Source organism: Sparus aurata, chromosome 3 (assembly GCF_900880675.1).
Source record: "Sparus aurata chromosome 3, fSpaAur1.1, whole genome shotgun sequence".
NCBI lineage: Eukaryota > Metazoa > Chordata > Actinopteri > Spariformes > Sparidae > Sparus > Sparus aurata.
The window spans coordinates 16,908,186-16,935,359 of record NC_044189.1 but is presented as its reverse complement, the minus strand read 5'-3'; the positions used below and the strand labels follow the sequence as shown (position 1 = coordinate 16,935,359).

Sequence of the window (27,174 nt, the reverse complement as noted above, 5' to 3'; positions counted from 1 at the left end):
ACTGGATGACGTCAAAACCTGTCTGATATTATTATTCGGCATCTGCATTTACATTTTTGGGTTTTCAGCAGACACTCTCAGAGAGAGCCATTTAGAAGCTGAGTGTAACCATAAGCTCAAATTTCTGAATCCCTAACATTTCAAGCAACGGGTAGTAATGTGCGCCAGGGTCAGAGCCACAGCTGAATGATAATAGTCTCTCTTAAAATAGCACAAACAATAACAACAAACAGAATTGAATGGTTGTCGTTAGAATGTTGCCTTGTTTCTCACTGAGGAGGCATACAGGAGGTAATCATTTACTTGTCTCTTATTTCTATTTTAAAGAGGCTCTATTAGACAATTTGCAACAATCTACATGTATTCATCACTTTTTTATTGACCATATGTGAGCAGATAGTAACATGACGAAACAAGATTTTCCCCGTCTCTCTTGGTTGCCTGTACAAGCCTCTGGACGATTTGTTTATAGTGTTTAATGCTGCTGGACTGTGGATTAGCTAACCTCATTTTAGACCCGGAGTCTGCTAACACAAACAGCACAGCACAGGAGTTCCACAGAGCCCCTTTACATTTTAAGCAACGGACCTTAAAGGTGCAGTATGAAATAATATTAGTTTGAATAATTAGAAAATGAACTAATTTTACTAACAGAATGCGAAGAAATACCTTTATGGCTAACTAGCAACTGTAGCCGGTACCTCAAGTTCCTTCAAATTAGGTGAATAAAAATCAATGAGATTTTAATGAGCTATGATACAGGACATTTTGAATAAACTGAATGTAATGTGTAATCAGTGCAGTAAACCATTGTTTACACTATAGTTTGACAGAAGGGAATTTTTCCCGTCTTACGATTACCTCAAGATTCCCTGTTTTGCTACTTCATTTGATCTGATTTTCAATTTGAGCCTTTATGTTTGTTAGTAGTTATTAGGCTCAACATTTTAAATTAAAAGATTGCTTCAACACAACGGGCTGTGCCTGCTAAGGTTGACGAGCTCGAGACTGGAACAACAAACGAGCTCGGACACAGTTTAATTCAGGTTAACACTGACCAGACTACAAGCTGCTGCTCCCTTTTTTCTTTTTCTTTCTGCTGGTGGAGTTTATAAAACCAGAATGAATCGCGTATAAACAGAGCAGCACCCCATGATTACAAACCAGTTGTTAGCAGTCCAGAAGAGACTTGATTACCGACTCAAAATCTGCATCTCTGGCATCAATCACTCATCACTTTTAGGAGTAAAAGGCTGGCTGTTGGCACTTGATGATTGTTCATGAGGAACAACAGCTGTGGTCAGCTTGAATCCTCATTCGTCAGGAAAAAACTTCAGGAATGCAGTCTGAAGTATACTATACTCATTGAATTAGGTTTGTTGCCTTCAGTGTACTTCGAACTGTATTCCTGGAGTTTTTCCTGATGCCGGTTGAAGAGCGTTAAGCTCCTTCCTTCACCTCTGTAGGCTGCACTTTGGCATTGATAAGTTGGGAGATGTGAAATCCAAAACACACAGGTTTAAATTTTGACAAGAGCATCCTGGAGGGAGAGCCAAAGAAGTGATGAGAAGGACTTTGAAAGGTTGTCGACAGACGGGCTGCAGCCTCCTCGATGGTTCAGTGGTGCTGAGACAGAGTAGAGAGGTGGGGTTTGACAAGGGAGCTGAGATCGTTTGGATAGATTATTAAAGCATTTGACGCGGAGCTAGGCCGAGTCCCCAGTGAGTGCTCTGACTCAGCAGACGTTAGACATTTGTGTGTGGAGCACACTCAGTATTCTTCTCTAGGCAAGCAGGGAGTCATTAGTGACAAAGGTCCTCTAAACTTTTTCACTTCCTCAGGTCTCCATGACACTGGAGGTTTGGCTTCAGCAAAGCGACTAACCACATGACGGCTCAACTCATGCAGAGTGCCGTCTTCTCATTATCTCAGCTTGAGACAAAATCTTAATAATAACATAATTCGTTTCTATTAGCTTGTTGTTTTTTTCCGGTTGCTGTGTTGAAATGTTTTTCTTCTTGGAGACGTCGGAGGCTCTTTTGGGAGTTTGTGTCAAGAGTGAAATTTCTGGGTGTTTGCATTTATGAGGCTCATACAGGCCCAAGTTTGACCTCAGCCTGGGTGGAGTAAACATCTGTTTTTTTTTGTGTGACACTTGCACAGATGGTCTGTTGAGCTCACAGCCTGAAAATGATTGCCCCCCCCCCCGCTCAAACAATAAATGTTTCATATGAGCATTTAGCCTCTTAGCGGATGATCAGTGGTCTTTTGTGACAGTGTAAACTGTGTGACTCACTGTGTTGGCGCTTGTGGTAGACTCGGCTCTGACTCCGTTACATCAGTGGTGATTGGGGCAGAAGTGAAAGTGTGTAGCATGGCTCTGGTGATCGTCTAATTTAGGCCATTTTTAAAATACAGTATTAAACGGTATTCAATTATCAATTGAATCAAACTTGACTTTAGAGGCAATAACAATTTTAAGTTTAATACATTGACTTTGGAATCCATTGACCCTTTTCTTGCTCGCTTTCATCTTCTCTTTAAATTTCCCGCTTCTTTCGCTGACAGACCTGTTTCCTCTTTTCTCGACAAACGCCTACTTCCCCCTTCTGTCTCTCTCTCAGCGCTCTCTTGGTCGCTCCTTTGCCTGAGGGGAAGCACTGCACAAACCATTGTGAAGACTTTGTCTTCGGCGTATGATGCTGAAGGCGCTTCACTTGCAGGCAGATACTAAAGTTGTTTGGAAGAGAGCTGCCTTCTCTCTCCACTATCGGCAGTCGTTTGCATGAGAAGACTGGTTGACTGGGAGAAGAACCACCAAGCCCGTTTGTCGTCAAGTTTTCCGGGTGAGTCCTCTCGTCGTCATAGTGGGTTTTTTTTCACTCTTGTCTTTGCGCGACACAGGATGCAGTAGGCCTCAGGGTGCGGCTCTGTGCACCCTCCTGCCTCCTCTCCTCTCCTCTCCAGTGTGTCATCAGTGGGCACGAACATTGTGGCGAACATGTTTGCAGTGTGGATGTAGGGAATGTCTCGGTATGTACTGTACATGCTTATTGGCTTATCCTAGATGGGACTCAGTGTGGGTTTTTCCACATCTGACCAGAGAAGAATGGAAATGTCAAAGAACGGATGTGTTTTAAGACAGTTGAGCGTTGTGGCCTGATGGCCTGGGGGGGGGGTGATGGAAATGTGGTGTTCGTAGTTTATGATTTTGGAAAGGATAAAGAAAGACCATACTTAGGCGCCTGATAAATCTGCTGCATTGGAAAGTAATTACTTGGCAATATTACTCGGTCTCTTCATAATACGCATTATGGATTAGTTGGAGGCCTATTTTTGCCTTGTGTTTTCTTCTCCTCTTGCAAGCTTCTTGTCTTTTTGTGTCCCTGTCTCCAAATGTTCCAATGTTTTGATTATCTAGGTTGCAGAATGCCATCCAAGTACCTCTAATTGTTTCTGACTCACTTGTTTTGCTCAAATTGCTGGCTTGCTCTGCTCGGAACACACTATTTAGGCTACACTTGTACCTTGCTCAGCAATACGCTGTCGCTCCATGCTTCACTCGTTCTCCCGCGTGTGCACATTTACGGATCTAGACACGCATGCAGTAGATTCAGCTGCACACGCACTGTATACAGCCGAGTGCGAGAGTGGACTTGGTGTCCTCTCAGATGGCTCAGGCCTCAGTGGGAGGTTGGTTGGCTGGCTGCTGTTTTGAGATGTTACGAGCGTGCTGGCACTGACATTTGACAGGATATCCTGGTTGCAGCAGTTCAGTGAGAACCAGGGCGGTTTTGTGACACAAACCTGCCGTGAGACACACACAGAGAAGTCATCACGCTGCTGTGATGCTTGTCAGTCAAATCCCCAAACTCTGGAGGATGCAGCACATGTCCTCTTACACAACACATGCCCTCACGTGATACTTTCTTGTTGTGAGGGAACTTTTGAGACAAAATGTTTTCTTGGTAGCTTGTTTATGCATGTTAAGTCTCTCTGAGCATGGCACTTCCTCCTTTGGTTGAGTCTAGAAGCCATATTTCTAAACCCTGACCCCGGCCTTCCCCCTTTTCCTTTTGTCTTCTTCCTTTATTTGTAGCTGTTTTGTCAGCTCTTTGTCTCAGGGCCAGCAGCTTTTTCCTGTGGGCTGGGTGTTGTGTGTGTGTGTGTGTGTGTGTGTGTGTGTGTGTGTGTGTGTGTGTGTGTGTGTGTGTGTGTGTGTGTGTGTGTTGGGGAGGGATTGGGCACAACACAGTAGCATTTTAAAAATGCTCAGTTTCAATGCACCCTTTCTTTTGTGTGTTACTCTTCATGTTTTGATTGTTTTACTTAACAGTTCACAGCGAGGGGACCCTGCACTCCAGTGAGTGCTTCTGCAGTTGCCAGGAGTTAAACGGAAAGATTGTGGAGTGGCTCAACTCGTTTGGTAGAAAAGAGCTTACAGTGTGGTTAAAAAAAAAACAACTGATAATGCAAACAGTTGCATTGAAGCGATGGTTAAATATTTTGGACAACATGGCATGAACAGATGGAGCAGGTTCCTAACAGGAGCTGGTATAGTTGAAATAGCAAAAACAGAGAAATAGAAAAGTAATGGTTAGATTAGCTTAAAATAATGGAGAGTTTGTTAAAAAAAGCTCCACATCATGAAGAAATGGTCTGAAATAACAGCAGTAATTAGTCTCTGAAGGATTTTGCAGGCTTTTTCTTGGGGTTGTTTTTGCCGAAGATGTCTGAGATTGTCGCAGCTTTATTTCAAAAACAAAATTGTGTTAATGTAGCAATGTTTTTAGCTGTTATGTTGGGAGTTACATTGCGGTAGCAATTGATAATCAGCCCTTTGGTACTTGTAAATACACAAAAAATCTGGATGCAACTCTCTCTATCACGGTGTTTGGTGATTGGTCGGTTGTCCATATGTTCCAGTCATTCTCTGAATGTGTTTTAAAGAAAACTGTTTTTCGATTGATGCCTTTTCTTTGTCTTCCATCACAACGTTGCACGTGGTGCTAATCGGTATGCACTGCTATGATAGGTGGGGGCACATCAGACAAGTTCCACATGAACTTAAAGTGAAACTCAACTACCCCCTTACTGATATCCAGTGGTTTAAACCTTTCACCCTGCTGCAGTGATGTGCAGGTGTACTCCAGGTTGTGTCAGTAAATCATGATATCACTGTTGGGTGCAGTCAGAGGTGGAAAGGAGCACACTTTTGACTCCGCCAAACCACACCCATCAGTGTCACTGATGCAGATGTTTAAAGAGCAGTGAAACACTGCTTTTCAGATTGGAGTTAAGTATCTCTTTAAGTTTGTGTGCGTGTGTTTCTGACATACACGCCTCTCCTCAGGGGTGTAACACAACCGTCCTGTAGCTAGTATGTGTGTAGGCGTGTGAAGGCGTCACGCTTGGAGCAGCAATAACCTCGGTCCTGTGCACCATGCCAGTGGCCTTTTTGTCTCAGCTCTCAGATAAAAGATGGCGCTCTTTTTGTAGACTGTCTCACACACACACATTCTTACACACACACACACACACACACACACACACACACACACACACACACAGGCCCCTGCGGCTAGGCGGGCCCTTTGTAGAGTCATCAAATGAAGAGCTTGAAGGGGTCCTTTTGAAATCCACCCGGCACATAGGCTACAGACACACCCACACACACACGGGCACAGACACAGATGTCTGCATATACAACTGTAGGAGTTAATGCACACTCTCCCACACTTGAATGCACATGTTACTGTGAAATGTGACGGTCTGAACATAATCTAAGCCCATGAGAGCGAAGTTTAAGAGGATACATTTTTATAGATTAAGAGAAAAGGCTTTGAGCGTCAGGGTGGCTTCATGGTTTGTGCTGTTAAACTGGATAAAATACGATTTTATTTTGCTCACATATCTGGTCCCCCAAATGTGATTATATGCTGCTGCTGTGCATGACAATAATAGATTGAAATGTTCTCTAAAACCATAATAATTACATCTTGAAATTGAATATAAAATTGTTTTAAATGGAGTGAATGAGGGTTTCGTAAGAAGTTGCTTGTTTTGAAACAAGTACTGTTGGGTCGGAGGCCTGTGTGGTCTGCTGTAGGAGGTTGAGGTTACACGAAGTTGTTTTTTTTTTTTTTTAAAGTCAAAAAGCGTATCAGCAGGGGACATATCTGACCCATGGCCATAACTTTTATGAAGGAGATTAGCTGGAGTTTGATGACTGGTGATCATTGGCAGAACTGGAGGGAATCTGGTTTAAAAAAGGCAGATGCATTCTTCTTGAGATCCTAGGAATACCAGAAGAAGTCTTTAGCTTATTAACTTTTAAACCAAGGCCTTCAGCACTTGGATGAAGGAGCTCATGCTTTAGCAGCTGCAACCCAAAAAAACTTTAAAAGATTTGTTAACACGGGGGATGGGAGATGTATAAAAGCCGGGGAAAAGAAACTAGTTGTTGTAAAGTTGATGTGACAGTCAAGGGCATCAATAAAATGGATTTCTGACACTTATATGTATCAGGTCAATACGTCTCTGGCACTGCACATGGGGGGCATCTGGCTGAATTAAGTGTCAAATGGTCATGTATAAATCACCCAGAATTTTTACCTTGACGATAGGATGACAATTTAGCAAATGTGTTAACAGAGGCTTTTTCTATGCTTTTGAAGTCCGAGGTTTATTGGGGTTGAGTGTTGGTAGGTCACACTGACATCGTCTGTAAAAGAAACTGCTGCCTCATGTTCTTTCACACCATTAGAGTTCATAGAAAAAGGTCCCGGGGGGGAGCTGGCAGAAGAGGATCTGCGGAACTTAGATCATGTTCCCCTTCATATTCAAGCCCCCAGCCTCACTCAATTTGTCCCCCCTCTCTCTCTATCAGCAACTCCTGATGGAGTTCTAATTAAAGTTACTTCAAAGAGTTGAAATTCCTTAAATACACCAAATAGGCATTTTCATTTTGTATGCAGGGATGTCTTAATTAAAATTCTTTGAAAGCTGTTACACGCACTTGGAAAGTGGCTTTGGTGGAAATTAAATGGGGCAAATGCTATAAATTGCATAGTTTAGTAGCAGATCTATTAATTTTGTGTTTCTTTAATCTTGAATAACTTGTTCTTAATCAACTTTCAGGTAAAGGTGAGCGAGCGTTTGGCATTTTGAAACTTGCAGGCACCCTGCTCTGGTCTGTGTCAAGTAGTAGTTGTTACTTCAAGCCATTGGTCAACGAGTCGTCACACATTTATGATATTGATTTAATTATTTGAATATACTCGTGCAGTGTCTGTTCAGAATGTGCCTGTGCAGTTGCTTGGCCTCTTTAATTGGTCATTGCAGCTTTCGTGGCGAGTGGTGCTCCCTGTATTCAAACATTCGTAATATTTAGATTGTCGTTTGTTCGACCTGCACCAAATTCTGCACTGCACGTCCTCATATAGACTTGGCAGGCACGAAGTGAGCCACCAATATGAATGTGTTAGAACAACCAGCAAGCATTCTAAACATTTTGTGTATTAATTCAACACAGTGTCCTTATATTGTAACGTCACACAATTCCCATTTAAAACATAGGAATAAACGCTCAGCACAGGTCATATCTTCATCATCGTCTGAGTCAAACGTCCTCGGTGGAGCTGCTGTAAATCGCCTCTGTGCTGTATGTATTCCCGGGCATCAAGCTGCCCTCCGTTGGTCCCCGTCCCACCGTGTTCACTGAGTAGCCGCTGAGCCCAGTTCCGTGTCCCACTTGCCTGGCTCCTGTTCCGGTGCTTTTTTCGCCGCAGCTCTCTGCCAGCACTCCCCCGCTCCTAGCCTTAAACCCTCCTCCTCCTGGCAGCCCAAAGCTCCAACACCAACAATCTCTCCTGATAGCTTCATGGCTAACTGAGCTATCTAGCAACTACAGTTAGCAGTTGGCGATTTCGGTGTTACAAGTAAAAAAAAGTCCCTGTTGCAACATGACCCCCCGATATTTGCATCCCAGGCCCTGACGATGAGACAGAGCATTAGACAAGTGTAAGGGTTTTGTTTTTGTGCGAGTAATAGATCATTGAAAGCTTGGTTGACTGAGATTCTTCTCATCGACATACAATTTAGTGGAGTATCAGGGGGCAGCCCTTTCTTTCTCTAACCCTCTTTTCTCTTATTCTCTCCTCTCACATCTTTATCTTTTGCTCCTTTATCATCTTTTTTCTTCACTTGCTCTGTTTTGCATTTTTCCTCTTTTCTCCATCTGTCTTGCTTTATTAACCTCAGTTTACCCGTGATGCCATCACTTCATGTTTACCGGCTGTGTCTACCTTCCTTTAATCTCTGTTACCTCTGCCTCCCTTCCTCCCTCGTGCCTCCTCTCATGTTTGCTCACATTTCTCACCTCCGTCCCTCCATCTCCTCCCTCCCTTTCCTCTCTGGTCTTACGGATGATGTGACCCCTCGCATTACACATCGTGAATTATTGAGGTGAAACCCAGCACTTGTCTGCTGCCCAACAAATCACAGGCCCTCTCTCCGCCTCTGTTTCCCTCTCCTCTTACCCTCGCTCCCCTCTTTATTGATGCCTTTCTTTCCCTAATGTCGACCTCTGGCTACAGATCAAATCACAGGTTTCTGAGGGTAACATGAGATTTAGTTTTTCTCCTCTCTTTTGGAGCTAATCCTGAGGAATTTTGGCAACTTTAACCCAGCGGCACATGCCTCTCTGGTTACGGCAGGTGGGTGACTGCTGCACATGTTCACAGTCACGGGTTGGGATACCTTGCTGGAGAGGAGCCCAGTTAGTCTAGTGGTTCGATGGTTTTGGCAGCGTGTTATTGCAAAAAATACATTAGTGCAATTAAACCAATGGAAGGATTATATATGTCTGTCAAATGAATAAAAAAAGAGAGGCTGATTTATGTTCTTTTTGGTCAAATCCTACGAAATAATATGTTCTGAGTGGGGACAGACTTGGCAGGAACTGGAGAATAGATCGATTGAAGCAGGAAACATTGGATGCGGTGGACAAAATGAATGAACAGAGGAACAGCGGAGGAAGGAAGGAAGCTGGATCAGATTCTTAAACAGTGGCGGAGCATTTTTTTCTGCAAATGACAAAAGATGGAGTGAACTCTTTGTCCCGTCAGCCTGTTTAACCCTCTGGCTGGGAGAAAACTAAGCACACACTCAGTCACACTCAGCTGCACCAGGTTTTCAGCAAATCACCTGCGCTGACATGATGAGCTGTGACAGCAGCTGGCTCGATAACAAGGTCCCATTTACACTGTGAGGAGGCCAGTGACAGATCGGGATTTGATATACAGCCCCCGAGGTTATCGTAAACGCTCATGATGACTTGTAGAGAATATACGGAGTCAAACACACAAACTAACACACACCTGAGAAAAATCCTGGTGCGAGACCTCAGATGTTGTTCTCCCGGAGCTGTGTGTGTGTCTGTGTCTGTGTATGTGTGTGTCTCTGCGTGTGTCTGTGTGTGTGCTGAGTGCAAGAAAAACATGTTCATCAGATGAGTGCCGGGCCGTTTGTAGCCCTGCACATGGTGTGCTGGTGTGTCGAACTGCTGTGTCTCTCAATTACATTTTGAGCCCATTTTCAAGGGATTTACGGCGGCTGTCAGCAACGAGATAGGTGTGTGTCCGTGTGTGTGCGCGCCTGCTCTCTAATCAATAAGACTCAAGGCCGCCCATCTCTGAGTCATCTGTGGTTCTCGGAAGATGATGACAAGGTGCTCGGAATACACACATACACACGCACGTTGTGTTTACTGGAGAACCGAATCCAAATCCCCAGTCAGGGTTGTGTTTGGACTTCACACACACAGACTTTCCACTCTCCATTTTCGAGTATAATTCTGTTTTATTACATCGTGGGTCTTTATTTTTGGATTTTTTTAGTGGGTGCACTCTGTCATAATGCGACAGAAATGGCAAAGCTAATTGCCGAAATGTGGGAACACAGCAACATCGCTACAAGAAAGTCGGACTCGGGGAGGAGACATAAGCAGTCAGACGAGCTTTAAATAAACATTAATTTAGCCAGATCGTCTGGACGATTGTATTTGGAGGTGAAAACCAAAAGTAGTAAACCAAACTGTTGGTAACAATCACTCATTGCACAGGAAAACTGTTTGCCTGGACAAATACACGTGCCAAAGTTCAACTTGTCCGAAGTCTGACAGTAAATTATGATGAATGTCTACACTGTAGCCCAAGACTGGATTTCAGAGGCTAACACTGATATTTAAGCAATCTCAGAACCCACCATCAGTCACCAGCTAAAGATATAGCCTGGGGCTTCCATTGTCAAGATTTTATTGTAGTTTACAATCTGATAAGTAGCTTGAGGCGCGAGAATGGGGTTTGAGTTGAGGGATACTGCTTATCTCTTTGAACAGATATCTGCATATGATTTGTTAAAAAGACGATAAAGGGCTAAATCGTCATTAGACCAAAGCTGATGATGCTGAAGATCGTTTTTGGGCCAGTGTGTTCTGCCACTTTTGAGCTGCATGCAAAAAGTTTTACCTCTGCTAGGATAAGCTGATATTGACTTATATGTAATCCAACAGTTGATTTATTGGTCTGGATTGACTTACCAAGAGCCATTTTGGTTATTTTCTAGTTTCTCTCTGTTTTCTGTAATGAGTTTTTGTGGTTGAAACGAGACCAAGAGTGTACAACCATGCTGGTGAGTCTGTGAGGCTACATTTAGCTTAACAGATGGCGACAGTGCTAACATGCTACCATAAAGAGACCCTGTGCACAGCAGTGCTTCTCTCCTGGGTGCCAACATGGGTGAACTACAGTGTACCAAAAAATCTATGATAAGTTTTATTATTAAAGCAGCATTATGTAGAAATTGGCAATTTGTGTGATTTGGTGGCGCGCACAGTTTCTGAGTGCAACACCGCTGTCTTAGATACAAGTCCCAGGTCTGTAACAACGTGTCAGATGTAATGTAGGTGCCAACTACAAACAAAAATCATTACGTCATAACAATGTCATGTGTTGAAAACTTGTGTGTTGCAGTAAGCATGTATGTAACGCTGTGGTCCTACCCTCTCACTGAAGTTGCATATCGCAGAGACAAGTGATGGAGGGGAGCAGAGCATGGAGACATGCTAACAGTGCTGATGCTGAACACCCAACAGCTGTTGAACACTTTAATCAAAACCGCAAATGGAAACTTCGTATTGCGACTGGAGGTAAAGTCAGAGGACTACCAACAATATTACAGTTCATCCCGATAGGAACATAAAAGTAAACATAAAAATCACAGTAATCCATCCAATAGTTGTTGTGATATTTCCCACTGGACCAAAACAGTGGGCTGACCGACCAGCAGACATGCATTTAAATCCCCAGAGCCGCGCCGCTGTAGCATGGCTAAAAACTTCTGACAGTCTGAGTGGCAGCTTCACTTACCTTCACTGCATCTCTGTCTTCCGTCAGGCTGATAACCTGTGTATAGATGAATTATATGCCATTGTCTGTAAGATACATCTGCTTGTCTGTTTGTTAAACATAGAATAGCAGGAGGATGCTGCTGTTTTCGTCAAATTGTACATGTTTGTTCAAGCAGTTAACCTGTGAAGTGTAGTGTGTGCGCAGGTTTGTTCTCATCCAGATTTTTATCCGTCATAGTGTTTTCCCTCTCACTCGCCTCCTTGCTTATCCAAGAATGGGGACCTGAAGCGAAATTTTCTCCGCATGAGGTTACAGAGGGGAGAGGCAGAGAGGGAGGGAGGGGGAACAGAGAGATGCACAGCTGCAAGGCAACGACTCTCAGAAAGTACTTAACATATTCGTAACGAAACAACTCTAATCTTCAATGAACACACTCGTTCATATTTCAGCGGAGGCATTCAAAGGAGAGGGGCGGAGTGAGTCATATTTTACATGGAGTTGTGACAAACGTGACTTGAGTATGACACGCGCTTTGGAAGGAAAGATGCATCCCCATCTCGAGCTATTGATGCAGCGGCTGCCATGGCAACGAGCCCTTGAATAAAGGCTATGTGGATCATTATGGGGTGACTCACACACAACGCCAGGCCAGCCTTATTACATAAACTATCTTTAAATTAATCCAAGCTCAACACACACACACACACACACACACACACACACACACACACACACACACACACACACACACACACACACAGTCCGGTCATCCAGATTAAAACACACATTTCATCACTCACGATTCTGCCTGCACACATATCGCTGTATATATCAACACTCGCACTACTCTGCTCAATAGTTTTCTCCCAGGAATTAATCCGAGCCGGTCTTTATGCATTATGGATTGAGATTAAATATGTAACCAGCCTTCTCCACCAGGAACTAGGATGATCCAAGCTTTCCAGAAAGGTTGGGAAGGTAAATTATTGATGCCTTCCTCCGTTGGTTTTGGGGCTATCTATGGTACATTTTCTACTTGATATCTGGGCAGTGGTGGGTTTTATTAGACCTCCCTGCAAGCATGCAGAAGTAGCTTTACCCAGCTTCCCCTTTGCGGTTCGGAGAGACTGATTTGTCTGTTTTTTTTTTTTTCCACCACAAGGCTTTTAACTGGCTTATTTAAGAAAGCCACAGGGTTTCAGGTCAATCCAGCTGCCTGCATCCCGGTCAGACATCCTGCAGGCTTCCTCTGCAGAGGGAGGAACCACCTCAGGATCACATGTTCAATATTTGAGTGTGTGTTGCACTTGTTGCTATGAACCAGGACGCACGTGCTGACAAAAACAGTCTTTTTGTCGGGCTCTCTCCGTCTCTCACCGGTCAAAAGACGCAGTCTTTATTTAGCGTGCCTGTTATTACCTCACTTCTGCGGGTTACTGGGAAGCGAATGTCAAACAGATGCTCTTATCTCACTCTCTCATTCTATCCCTCCTTAACCTTTCTCTAACTATTACCTCCTACTCCAGTTTATACTTTCCTTAGCATCTTTTTAACTGACTCATTTGGTCTGCAGCATAAAGCTGGGGGACATGACAGAACAACATTTAATCAGAAACACCCCTCCTGTCGACAGCTCTCAAAGTTCACCCTCTGGATGTAAAGTCGGCTTTTATTGTTGTCTCCAGAATATGGTCTGACTGCCTGATTTCTTTTCTTTAATGGAGAAACACATTTTGATATATGAGAATTTCTAAAAACTCTCTTCTAAAAAATATTCAGTATAGCATGCGTAAAGATGCCAGATTTCTGTTAAGCATCAGTTAAAGTGGGCTTAAAAACATCAGACCAACATGCTGTATTCACTAAGTGACATTTCACAGTTGAAAAAAAAAATCCTGTCATTACTCCTTGGTGACTAAACTGTGTAATTGTTCAAGCACATATTCAGCAATTCATTGCTGCAGTTTCCTGCTGCACATCCCCTGACAAATACGCATTTGGAACTTTCTGCGTTCTTGTAATGGAAAAACAAGGTTTTGCTTTAAACATATTTGATAGTTGTTGGAAAGGATAGATTAAGTTTATCATACAGATCAGATTTCAAGTAAAAGAGCATTGGTTATATTGTAACTCCCCTGCTTCTTTGTCACACACACTCTTTTGAGCTTTTTGTTTGTTGTTGAATGTTTTTTTTTATTGTTTTGACTTTCTCCTCGAACAAAAAGAAAGTATAAAACAATATATAGCTGCGAAAAAAGCTTGTACACCAACATCTGCAGATATATCTGTGCGGCCAATTCTTCCCAGACTTGACTGAGTTTAACCAGAACCGTGTTTTTAAAGGCTTGTTTTGTGCTCCCCATGATGAGTAAACTGACCTTTTATGTATAAAATTGGGGGAATACCCCTTTTTAAGCGAGTGGAATTTGGCAGAGGAATAAGCTTTGTGCTGGTAGCCTTGACTTAAGCTGCTGTCGAAGTAGAGATGGAGCTGGAGGAACACTTGGTCTCCATAACAGTGGACATGTCTAAAAAGTGTCTCAAACATCACTCTAGAGATCAAAACGTGATGCTGCTGGGTGGTTTGTGTCTTTAAATGACTGAACTGAGGCCAGTGCGTCATAGTGGGTCTTTAAAAACATTGTAACTTCTCGATTCACTCACCTGCTGTGACCTCATTAGCAGTTAAACCTTGATTTGAATTCAACTCCTCTTGAGCACGGCGGCCCCACCGGCACGTCCTTATGTTCAGCGTGTCAACAACTGCAAATTAAATTAGGGCTGCCGCCGGAAAAAAAGAATCTCGCAGGACAAACAAAAAGAAAAACAGTTCGTCTGCTTTCGTTTGGCTGTTCGAGGTTGAACTGTGTATTTGAATTAGAGTTTTAGCATCAGTATGTGGCTGCAGAAATTTGCATGATGTGCTTAGTTTTTAAGGTCAGCCGTGACACAAACAGGGTAGCGTGTTCTAGCTGTGGGCTACTGACGCGAGATGGCAGGTAGGCCTATTGCGTCTGTGGTTTCTTAACCAAAGTAGAACTGAAGATGGACCCTCATGCTTTGCAGCGAGGCAGCCTGACCTCAGACGGTTTTGGGGTATGAAAACAGAAGAGGCCAGTGCTTATACTGTGAAGTTGTCGGAGCTGCAATAACCCATGTTTGTTATGCATGTTTCAGCACTGCCCTTATCGACCTTTTCTTCTTCCGCAAAAGTTATATTCTTTGAATTCAGAGGAACTGATCAAATATTATCTTTAAGAGTTTCTAACATGCCCCATTTTCTGTCATTTTCCCTCCATCCCTCCCTCTCCAATCCTCTCTTCCTTTTCACTCTTGTCCTCCAGGTTTGGATGAGCTACTTCCAGTAGTAGTGACAGAGGTGTGAGGCAGTGAGACCCACACCGACCACCCCCCTCCCTCAGCCATGCCGCCGCCGGCAGACATCGTCAAGGTGGCCATTGAGTGGCCGAAGGCCTTCCCCAAGCTCATGGAGATAGACCAGGTAGGTGTCTGAGTGCCAAACAAATCTCATTTTGTTTTCAATACACTGCACTTCCAAATCTAAACTTAAGCAGACAAAACCTTGCAAATGTCTTGTCTGTGCGACACCACGCAGATTTTAACACCATGAACAGGGTGCATGTTGTGTCTGAACACATTATTGTTCAGTAATCTGCTGCTGTGTATACACCGTAAGTAGTTCAAATACGTGTGTGTGTGTCTGTGTGTCTGTGTCTGGCGGAGGTGGGCAGGCGGATGTGATCAGGCCACTATGAATCTTTCCATAGTTCCTAACAATTACAGTAATTACCTGAAAGAAGTGCCTTAATTAAAGATATTGAACAGGCAACACAGCCACAGCTTTGACACATTTTTAAAGACACCACAGTGAACATGATGATGGATGCTAAATCTTACATAAAAACAAGTTTCCCCAGAACAGCTATTATGACAAATTTGGGTTTGTAGAGTTTTAGAACTTTTAAAGAATTATATAACTTTTATCTCTCCATACTCAATCTCAATCTCCACTCTAAACCTTTATGTAAATCCATAATAAGAACATATGTTTATCAGTCATAAACTTATCTCAAACGTTCTACTTCCAATTCTGCCTCTGCGGTATTTGGAACAAGCAGTGCATAGAAATAAGCTGTAAGAAGGCTAGACGTGTTAATAAAATATAATGATAAATATTTAATCAACAGCTCATAACTTCAGGGGCCTATCTCATTTTCTGGTTGTAGCTACAGATTGTGAACATTAATAAGGCTTATGTTTAAAACTGGTGTGTTTGAGTGTAGATGACAGTTCTATGAATCTTTGATTTGTATTTGTTATAACCTTATGTAACATAAAGGGGCTAAAAAGCGTAAAATTAAATGAGAATAGAACATCCATAAACATCCAACAAAACCAATGCAAGGGAGACAAAAACACACAGCCCTGTCTACATCGGTGGAGCAGGTGAACAGTTTTTTTTTTTGTGGTCTTCCTACATCTCCGTCCAAATAAAGCACAAGATGGCTAAATTCCTGAGCAACAGAAAGAATCCTTGGTTCGTGCATGGCCCAAGAGAAGAAGGCTCTACAGCAGGTGATTAAAATCACCCAGAACATCACTGTTACTCAGCGACAGCATCAGTCATATCGGAGAGGCGAAGCATCTGCACAGAGCCCCAAAGGTTACTATAAGACAACGCACACCCGAGCCACAGTCTGTTCACCCTGCTGCCATCTGGCAAAATATACACAAGTATCTGCTGCGATACCACCAGTTTTAAAATTATAATAAATGAATCTTGTATTTTGGAATTGATAGGGAATTTCAAACTGTGTTTACATTTCATCATAATGCTATCAACCACCCCACAATGCATCACAACATTTTCCACAGACCTACATAATGTGGTTGCTATAAATCATGTTCATAGTCGCAGACATTTTCAGCAAAAGTGATGAAACTAGTGCAACTCCTGGTGTTGAAATCATTCCGCTGATCTCTCGATTGGTGGCTTCTGAGAGAGTGTGTGTGCTGGCACAGTTTCAACATGAGTCCACAAATAAAGGGCACCCTGTATGTCAGCAATCATCAGGGTTCAGCAAACAGCTGACAACATGCTAATGAAATGATTAGCGCAAAGAATGACTACCCCTTGTGGGGGCGGGGGGGGGGGGGGGGGGAATGGCATGTTTACTGTTACATTGTTTGATTACACATATACAGTGTTTAAAATGGCCTGTGTGTGTGTGAGTGACTCATGTAGGGGCTAATGATCGTACAAGCTATGAGTCACTGCTAGAGCTACAAATGCCCTTGTCAATGGATGAACCGCTGAATGAAATATTGAACTACTGAGTACGGGCGCTTCTGGGTTTGCCGTGAGGTCGATTTAGGGATGGGGTTTCTGTGTTTAATGACCCCCTTATCAGCAGGGTTGCTGCAGTCTGAATTTTAAAGGTCTGCCTTTCGTCTTCGCTTCATGAAGCCTCGTCTTCTTTCTTCCTCCCTCTGCCTTTTCTCCAATTCTCTTATCTCTCCCTGTCATCTTTCTCTTGTTCCTCCTATCTGTTGCCTCCTCCTCCTTGTCCTTCTTTGCTTTCTCTCCTGTTTCCCCTCTCACTCCGCCTCCCTGTCTTTTGTTGCAACTGTGAAAACTTGCGCTGTGCCTCCTCCTCTCTTGTCTTCCACCGTCAAACCCCCACCTCTTCCTCCTCCCTCCGCATCTCCTCTGTACAATAGGCCCTGCAGCAGCATATGGCTGTCTGAGTCATGCAGTGGGGAGTGGGTTTCAGGCGCTCACGCTGTCTTGAGACACAGAGAAAGTGTGTGTGTGTGTGTGTGTGTGTGTGTGTGTGTGTGTGTGTGTGTGTGTGTGTGTGTGTGTGTGTGTGTGTGTGTGTGTGAATGCAAATTTTGTGTTTTTTGTTTGTTGTCGTGGGTAAAACTCTGCATAAGTGAAATTGTGTGTGGGCGTGTTTGTGTTTGTGTGGCAACATGCATACTTGTTACTATTCATGCATGTGTCTGTGCTTAAGTGTTGGCAGTATGTATGTGTGTGCCCTTGTATCCATTTGAATAGGGATTCACAATTCATGTGCGTGTGTGTGTGTGTGTGCGCGCGCGCGCGCGCATAAATAAATCACAATTCCTGTATCTCTCCAAGTATCTTTAGTGCCCCACAGGCACAAAAGTCTGACATTTGTGTATGAACACTACTGGATCAGTACAAATGCAGGCAATTGCAATAAGTGTTTCATTGTTCCTGTCAGAAACGCTGCAGAAGATGGGAGGAGAAGGTGGAGGGACTGATGATGTCTGCAGGTAGAAAATACATTTTGGAAACAAGCAGGAGAATTCAAGTCAAACTGAAGGGAAACCAGCTGAGTTGGATGGATGTTTTTAATTGGTTATGATTCAGGAAACTTTTAAGTACAGTACAGTGTGAGGCAGTGTAAAAATTAGCTGAGTTTAACCCAGTGTTCAAAACAAAGCTCTAAAGCTTTTTTAAAGCTGTATTAACTGAATGTGAGTACGCTCCATGGAAGCAGACACAAGTTATAACACAACACTCCCATTTTAGCTACTTCTGAGGTAAATTGTCAAATTTGATGGCAAACTGGCTTATTTACAAATGTAGCGGTTAAGGATCAACATTAGCATTGATTCGGACCTGTGTCTAGCTGATGAATGTAAGTCTTTTTTTTTAGCTCTGTTTTGTTCTCCACCTACTCTTGAGGGAAATATCTAGCTCTCGCGCTGCTAAATGCTCCGCTATGTTCACCGGTTGGTTGCTGACTTTGTCTGACTGCCGTTTGTAGCTGGTAGTGTACAGTGGGTTTTTTCAGAGCTTTTTCATTAAATATAGCTGCCCGCTGAAGCAGTAAAACAGTGAGGGTGAGAGCGCTGAGCGTGAATCAAAACGGCAAAGGCTGAACAACAACACAGATGAGCTGAAAGATGTTGAAATGTGGTGTAGAGCTGATAAGAACTGCAGTGTTGGGTAACGATCATTATCTGTGGATTCAACACGTTACACCTTATTACATACACACGTCAATCTGCCCTGCATGTTTGAAGAACCCTGACATAGTCAATTGATCCATTGCTAAATAAAAACTATTGATTATAGGGAGGCTAGAGTTGATGCCAGCTGACATGGTTTGAAAAGCAGGGCACACCCTGAACAAGTCGTCACTTCATCACAGGGCTGACAAATAGGGACAAACAAGCATTCACGCTCTCATTCACACCTACAGGCAATTTAGAGTGACATGTTAACCTCACTTGCATGTCTGTGGATTTGCTGTGAGGCAACCGCGCTACCACTGCACTACTGTGCTGCACAAATATATATTTCTTTTATTACTGATACATAACACCTGCAGTTGAATCTGGTATTTTCATCAAACAGGAACATAATGTGTGAGAAATACCAAATTGATTGATTCTTTTAGAGCCTGGCTGATATTTTGCTCAGCAGCCAATATTGGCCTATGACAGATGTATTGGTATTGGCGTATATGTGAGATTGAATTATAGAAAAATGTGCTTGGGGTATTTAGAATATCAGTGACGTTTGCCGTTTCAGTGCACTGATGTCATTTTAGATAATAAAGTTTTATTGTTTAACCGTAAAATATCCGGCCTCCGTTATGTCTTTGACAGCCACATTTGAACTATGACTTTAAAAGAATTTGTGCACATCTGCCGCTGTATGGATATCCGATTTTTGGCTCCCTAATATGGGTATCAGCATCGGCCCCAAACATCGAGTATTGGTTCAGGCTTTAATAGTTTGAAATGTCTGTGATTAATGTTCTGCCATCAGACATCAGCCCTAGCTGGTGAATCTTTGATTGTTGTGTAGCTCAACAGTCTTGAAAAGAAAGACATCAGGCGTCCTTGTTATCCTCCCACTTACAAAGAGGAGTGCTGTCAGATAACAGGAGCTCAGAGCTGATGGATAATATAAACTCAGTACGGATTTAATATCGCACATTATGTTTTATTACACTGTGGATTACAGCTTTCACTTCTCTGCCCGTGCAGAAGATGAATACGACTCATACCAGGTGTGACATAGTGCTCCAGAGTTCAGACAGGGACATGTGATGGAGTAGGAGAAGACTAGACAGGACAGTGCAGGTGGTGTAACTCCCGGATGATGAAGGTGCAGCAAAACGCCTCAGAGGTAATTGGATAGACGGTGCAGATGGAGGCCACTGGAGGAGGAGTGCAGAAAAAGGGGTTGTGGAAGGGCTAACTGGAGAAATAAATTATGAATTAATTTATAAATTAATTTGTAGATTAAATGTTTAACCAGTCCAAATGAATTATAAACCAGAAACAGGCTGTACGTGACATTTTTTATCATTCAAATTTATGTTAAACAAGCTGAGCTCTCTGGGGAGGAAAAAAAAAATCAGATGAAAGGGAAGAGACACAAGCTGATGAGAAGAAACAGAAAAAAACCAACAACATTTGAATGCACGATTGTTGCACTTAGTTACATAATCAGACTATTGATAGGTTCATGATTAATAACTTGATAGAACTGTGCATGTTAGGCCTCACATGAGAGAAAGGGATCTGTGGTTTGCACTGGTAACACAGAAAGCTAAACATTTGAAGAAACATTTCTGTATTACAAGTTCTAAAAAGTTATGCACATATGGTTCATTAATTAACTTTTATAATTATTATTTAAAGCAGAGAAATTGGTATTCTTGTCCCATTTGGCGCCCGCCACAGTTTCACATGAGCGCAACACCATGTTTGTCAGACGTGATGTAGGTGCTAACCACAAACAAAACTCATCAATGTCATGACAGTGTTAGGTGTTGAAAACATGTATGTAACACTGTGATCCTACCTTCTCACTGAAGTTACATAGTGAAACATGTGATGGGGAGTGGCTGAGATAGAGACACCATTTATCCTATTACAAGACACTAAACCACCAAATGATTTTAAAGCTGTTATTTTATGTTTTTAAAAAAAGTTACATAATGTTGCTTCAAACATCCACAAATTAAAATTAGGGCTATTAAAAATAAAATCCAAACTGGATGATGCTTCAATCCTGTGTGAAAGAGGGAATCGCTCCAAGAGCGAGTTGTTTCATGTCTTTTTGCTTTTTGAAATATTGCAATCATCGATGTTCCTTTCACCACTGAGCACGTTAATAGACTGAAAACAAACCAAACTCCTGCACTCACAGATAACTAGTTTGATTATTTATTGTGGGCAGAGAACAAACGCGCTTCAGCTCGAGGCCATCATCAGTCAGCTGATAATGGTCTCGAGAAGGAGGCTTGGTCTATCATGATGGCTCGCCTTGTTGCTGAAAGGCGTTCCCTATTTTGTGCACAGTAAATAAGTAAGCTAGTTATCTGCGATTGCCAGCACAGAGTTTTATTTGTTTTTTGATGCTTGTCACCATCATGCACCTAGTGTATTGAAGTTTTTCTAGCAGCGCGCGTTGTTATTTTTTCGCTGTCTTCATATTAAAAAGCTGAACATCCACTGTGTCGACCTGGCTTATTCCAGTCATGTTGAGACACGTTTGTCAAGAATATTTTTTCTATGCTTTCAACACATTATACAGTATATTTTCTACTGGACATCCTGATTCACTGTTTTTGGCGTTTAATTTAAAAACTACTGCAGTTCTGAGTACTTTTTGGACATTTCTGTTGTGTGTTCACTGTAGTCTGGCACCAAACTGTACGTCCCAGAGAGCCCGCCCAGAGGATGACGGCAGCGGCGAGCAAATATCCTTCGCCCAGACATTAAGCTAATACTGACTGGCATTGTGCACACACACACTCCTTACATTTGTCACCTCATCCCCGCTGGCTCTTCATATTCCTCCAGTCCCTTCTTCTTTCCGTTCAACATCCACACTGCTGCTCCCTCTTTCTCTCCCACTATTATCATCCACTCTCCTCTGTGCTGTGTTTGCTGTTGTTTTCTCTTCATCTTATTCAATTTGCTTATTTCTCACTTTTGTTTGTATCTGCTGTTCTTTCTTTTGTTCCCGTAGCAGCCCACACTCTTCTTCTGTCACCTCTCTGCCTTTCTCTCCCTGTCATATATACACACAGCATCCTGCCAGCATTATCTTTTCTCTGTAAGTCCTCCATCACTGCAGCTCGTGCTCTTTGAAGAAGCCTCTCTCGCTGCTCCGGGTAAATCCCAGTGAAGCAGCAATTCTATTATATCATCCCCACAATGCTCTGTACATTGGGACTCCATAGAGATGCTCACGAAATTGCTGTGTGTGTGTGTGTGTGTGTGTGTGTGAGAGACTGTTTGGTTTCGTGTGCCGCCTGTGTGTTTTGAGCAGATTATGTTTGGCACAGAGGGGATAAGAGACCCTTCACCATCCTTAAAAAACATGCTCTCGGCTCTTAACGACTCTTGTTGGAATGTAACCTGGGCTGGTGTGTACTTTGTTTGTATCTTTGAGTACTGGGCATACCAGTGCTTTGCATCCTCAAGTTATGAGACTTATTAGAGACCATTTCAAACAAACAATGGTCAGAATTACTTGAGCAGCAGAGGTTGAGATATCCTGACTTTCATCTCAAGTATGGGTCAATATTGGTCAAGCAAGGTACCGATGCCAAAACAATACTTTTTAATGTAATGATATTTAAACCTTTTGTTCATTTGACAAAACATACCAAGCTTCCCAATGCTTTTATGTTAAATAAGGAGCTGATGTATAATCAAAAATACGACGAGTTTCTTCATTACTGTCAGGAAATGTCTAATAAAAGAATAGTAATGATGTTTTTCTGTTAAAAGTCTTAATCCCCATATAACAAAACCCCGATGACATCATCATGGTTATCTTTTCAAATACCGGGGAAGCTCAGAGTATCCTATTACAACTGTTATACCGGCTGGTGCTCCTATAATAACTTACCAGACTTTATTTTTCACAGTAGCGCTAAACCAGTACCCACTGTTTTTTTCTCTCTCCACACACACACGCACACACTGCATAGCTTCACCTCTTCCAGAAGCAAATTAACTTAGATTCTGTTGTTCTTAACACACAGTACACACACCTTATTATATTTAACTTTCAATAAAATCGCTCAATGTTGTGTCAGTTCCCTGTGGTATCAAACACGGCATCCAATATCTATAATTGTTGTGGTATTGTAATGAAGTTAGATATTCCAGTATTGATACAACACTACTGTGTAACTGTGGATGTGACTTTGTATCTGCCAAATAAATGTTAGGGGATAAATAGATAAATCTATCCTGCTGAAATGTTGTGGAACAGCAGTAAAGTAAAAGCAGCATGAAATTGGCAAGTAACTCTGTATCTGTAAAAAAGTGAATGAGTTAAGATACTGAGTTACTTTCTCCCACCGTGTAGCAGCTGATCTGGAAGCAGTTTCACATACAGTAACAATGAATGACGTGGTGCCACAGACATGGTCGGTGATCCCACATGAGCAGTCGGAGAGTTAAACACAGGCTCCTGGGGAACAGCCTCTCATTGTGCCAGTCCTGTAATATAAAGTAATTGCAGCTCTCTGAGAGTTGACTGTTGTTTTAGGAACTCAAGCTTGGACTGTGGACTAAATGTAATTTTGCCTTTTTCTCCACAGAAAAAGCCTCTTTCAGCCATCATTAAAGAAGTGTGCGAGGGGTGAGTCTGCACAAATGCACGCCATTTGGATTTGAAAAATAATTCTCCTGGGCTTTTTGCAAAAGCCCAATCTCTCGCTCTCGCTCTCTCTCTCTCTCTCTCTCTCTCTCTCTCTCTCTCTCTCTCTCTCTCTCTCTCTCTCTCTCTCTCTCTCTCTCTCTCTCTCTCTCTCTCTCTCTCTCTCTCTCTCCCCTCCTCCTCCCCACACTGAAATCCTATTAGCTGTATTTTACACTAAGATGTTCTCCACTTTAACACCAATTATGCAATGTTTTTTTTCCCTCTCCTTCCATTCAATGGCCTTTAGGTGGTCCTTGGGGAACCATGAAAACTTTGCTCTGCAGATTGCTGACGCGACAAATTTCTACATCACAGAAAAGGTTTGGTTATCTGTTTAGTTTTGTTTTTAATTATTATTATTTGCTCCAGGCAGCAGTGTCCAAGGTACAGAAAAAAAAGAATGCCTCAAGTGCTCACTAACTGCTTTCATCCTGGTAAATCTCCACAGAATCGCAATGACATTAAGAACGGCTCAATCCTGCGCCTGACCACCTCTCCTGTAAGTTAAATGATCACTGTGGATGCACAGGCAGAAAATGTTTTTTTATTATTATCAGAAGGCATTTTACCTCCTCCTCCTCCCCTCTCTCACCCTAGTACCAGACTGCAGTCGGACTTCATGAGCGGATCCAGTCGTCCAGCATGGATGCCAAACTGGAGGCACTGAAGGACCTGGCCAACGCGTCCCGTGACATCACCTTCGCCCAAGAGTTCATCAACCTGGACGGCATCTCCCTGCTCACACAGATGGTGGAGAGTGGGACTGAGTAAGTCTGTCCATCTCATTCTCTGCTTTGGATTTCCTCCGTCACTGCTGTGTTATATCCCCTAACTTCTTGTTCCTGTATGATGGGTTTGACTGGGAAAATAGGGAGCAGTAGAAGGCTGGTGTACGATACTGCAAGATAATATATACGATGAGTTTTGCACCTACACAGGTCTGAGGTCAGTTTGAGTCCAGAGGGTCTTTGGAGTTGCACTGTGCATTCTGATTGGTTAAGTTCAAAGCAGATTAGTCATCTGCCCTTAGTTTAGTAACACTCCTTAAATCACTGCATTGAACTGGATTTTTACTTGGGCATTAGGTGTTGCGACTGGCTCTCTGCAGATGTCTTTGTTGTTGGAACTGTGCAATCTTTAGGATTTCATAGCAACACTGCAACACTTGACAGAAGTGTCAGCATCAGACTGCGCCGCACAATTCATTATACACCATTCCTGAAGCAGTCTTGTTTACAATCATATATTCACTTGGAGGCTCCTTTTGCACAGGGCTAGTATTCCGATCCCGCGTGTTTCATGTGGCGCATTATCACCTGAATGTGATGTCAAAGCTCTGTGTAACAGCAGCTTTCAGCAGCAAAGCATCTGTTCTCCAGCAGCCACTTTACTGATGTAGTTGAGAGTTGATTTGCTCTTGTTTAGATCAAGTAAAAGATGATTTGTGGCCGAACAGCATTTTGTTGTTTCTGTCATCGCTATAAAAAGTCAATATGGCCGATCTCACAGCGGGCTTGGCCCTGATATTATCAAATATTGTGATATTTCCCGATGCAATATATTTCACAATATCAAACAGCTGTCTGATTCTTCACATGAGAGGAACAAGTCTGACTGCATTTAACCTGTAATTATTATACATTTTAATTAAAACATATTACAGTGTTATTTTTCATTATGGCCGGCCCGCTTGAGTTTAGAGGGAGGGGAACCAGTGACAGGGTAGCTGCACCTCATATTGTCTGCTATTCGTATTATGTTAGTAGTTCTTTCTTTGCAAACAAAAAAAAGTTCTTATTTGATATATTTATTTTATTACAACAAGTGTTGTTTGTGAAGAAGCGAACAGCATATCAACTTGTCAGTATTTTATTTAGTCATACTGCTAATCAACATAAAATACAAATAAAATAAAACAAAACACTGTAATTTGAAAGTAGATAATATCATCTAATACGATATTCAGGAAGGAAAAATATGATAATAGCCCATCTCACAGCACAGCTGTCGACTGCTGTTCACCTTATTATGAGCTGCAGTCACATTTCACTTGTTCAGCAAAAAAAAACAGAAAATATAACCTCAAATCACCAAGGTGCCGATTTATACAGGACTGTTTATTTGCCATCTGTGGAATTTGTACTTTACAAATTACTGACAGATTCACACGAGATTAAGATCACAGACGTCCTCTGCAGTTACTCCAAATTACCCGAGGTCCCTAGGAGAAAACAAGTCTTATCCAAATAGGACTTTAGTGTGACAATGAGAACATTTGTCTTGACAGCTAGTGAAAAGAAGCTATTAATGTTTGTGCTAAAATAATTTGTAGCCGTAAGCTGTTTATTTAACATTATTTAACTACCATGGTGCAGAGGATTGTAGGATAAAGGACAAGTAGCCTGACCTTACAGATTTCTGCCTCTGTGTAGTATACCTGTATATTTTTTAGGGGTCAACATCAGCTCTGGATGAGCCCGCAGAGGCTGTCTGCTTCCACAGCAGGCTCCGTACCCCGTAACACGCTCATCAAGGTGTCATCCAAGTGTGAAAAGGGGAGAACTGGCTTGTGAAGAGCATGCCCGGGGGCTCCTGTTCGCCTTTTGTTGGCCATGATAGTGATATTACACAAAACCGAGATGAGAGCTCTGCACTCCTATTTGGACTGTTCAGCAGATCCAAAAGCTCGCCGTGTGGAGGGCCCTGGAGACCGTCTCAACTGAAGGTTAAAGTGAGGACATTTTTCGCTGAGGTGGAGTTTCTCAGCCGTGATGCCAGTGGGAGGTGTGTGTGTGGGTGTGTGTGTGTGTGTGTGTGTGTGTGTGTGTGTGTGTGTGTGTGTGTGTGTGTGTGTGTGTGTGTGTGTGTGTGTGTGTGTGCAAAACTCCAGTCAGAGTAAAAACCCGGAGGAAAGTTACAGTAGGAGAGCAAACGAACACCCGCACCGAAGCAGACATACGGTGCAAACTGGAAGGGAGGGCAGCAGCAGCCAGCCGGCCGGGACTCTCTCGTTTTCTGCCCCATGCAACACTCATTATTCATCCCTTTTACCCTGCGATAGAAAAAGATAGATTGAAGAATTGTTTGCTCGCATGAGGACACAGTCATGTTGTAAACGCACACATTCAGAAGGTCAAATAGGCTCTTACTGCGGCACTGGTGCTCCTGAGTGCTTCGCATGTGCATTAAAGGTCAGATTCCGGTCAGATATTTCATTTCTTCTCCTCAGCAGAAAACACTTAATGAGCTCCTGTTTCAGAGTACAGCAGCAGCAGAGGCGTCTCTAGCATTACGCTCACTTTCACTACTTGATAGGAAATCGGTGCGAGGCATCTTCTTCCTTTTTGCATATAGTTCTGAAGTTAGCAAATATTTGACATTGTTTGATCTTACTGCTCGGAGCCATCACAGCAGCCCCGATGTTGACTCCTCTCTGCTGCTGCCTCTTGCATTAAATATATTTCTATGTGAATTACCACCGCAGCCGTTATTCAGCACTGGAGAGTTTAAAAGTGGCCTCTGCATGTGTGTGAGTGAGTGGTTCTGCTGTATTTCCATCTGAACAGAAGGAGCTTATGAAACACTGACACGCGGTAAGGTATCGGTGTCTGAAACACACACACACACACACACACACACAGCGCGCACACACATACTCATTAGTGTGCTGCAAACCAACTTGAACTGTAATTATTCAAGAGGCTCAGTGCTGGAGACTCTCGAGGGCAGAGCTGGGCTGTGATCTAATGCCTCTGCCAGATATGCGCTGTATTCATGTGGAAATCAGCTGCCCACATGAGCTGCACGAGACAAAGGCAGAGGGCGACCTCTACTGACCGAAACATGGAACTAGCGCATGAATGTGCTTCAACACAGGGAAGGGTGCAGAATGTGCAGTGCAACTTCAAACAGCTTATTATGAGGCGTTATTACTTTTAGAAAATGATGGGTAGGTAGATTTTAGGAACATTCTCTTACTTACCTCTAGTGATTTCTTAACATTCAGACATTTTTTGTTTGTGGGTT

At 42.8% G+C, this 27,174-nt stretch overlaps 1 protein-coding gene across 6 annotated transcripts in view; it reads left to right on the top strand.

Moving 5' to 3' along the window:
• Positions 1 to 27,174, top strand: part of elmo1 (engulfment and cell motility 1 (ced-12 homolog, C. elegans)) — a 125,134-nt gene that overhangs the window by 28,108 nt on the left and 69,852 nt on the right. For 4 of the 6 annotated variants that reach the window (XM_030411703.1, XM_030411699.1, XM_030411705.1 and 1 more), the window contains exons 2-6: positions 14,756 to 14,913; positions 23,048 to 23,088; positions 23,396 to 23,468; positions 23,597 to 23,647; positions 23,746 to 23,915. In XM_030411703.1, coding sequence (XP_030267563.1) covers positions 14,836 to 14,913; positions 23,048 to 23,088; positions 23,396 to 23,468; positions 23,597 to 23,647; positions 23,746 to 23,915 — 413 coding nt within the window. In that variant the 5' untranslated portion in view covers positions 14,756 to 14,835. Of the gene's footprint in view, positions 1 to 2,624; positions 2,847 to 3,015; positions 3,034 to 14,755; positions 14,914 to 23,047; positions 23,089 to 23,395; positions 23,469 to 23,596; positions 23,648 to 23,745; positions 23,916 to 27,174 lie in introns of those variants that run through there. The other 2 variants (XM_030411700.1, XM_030411701.1) reach the window with 2 other exon arrangements.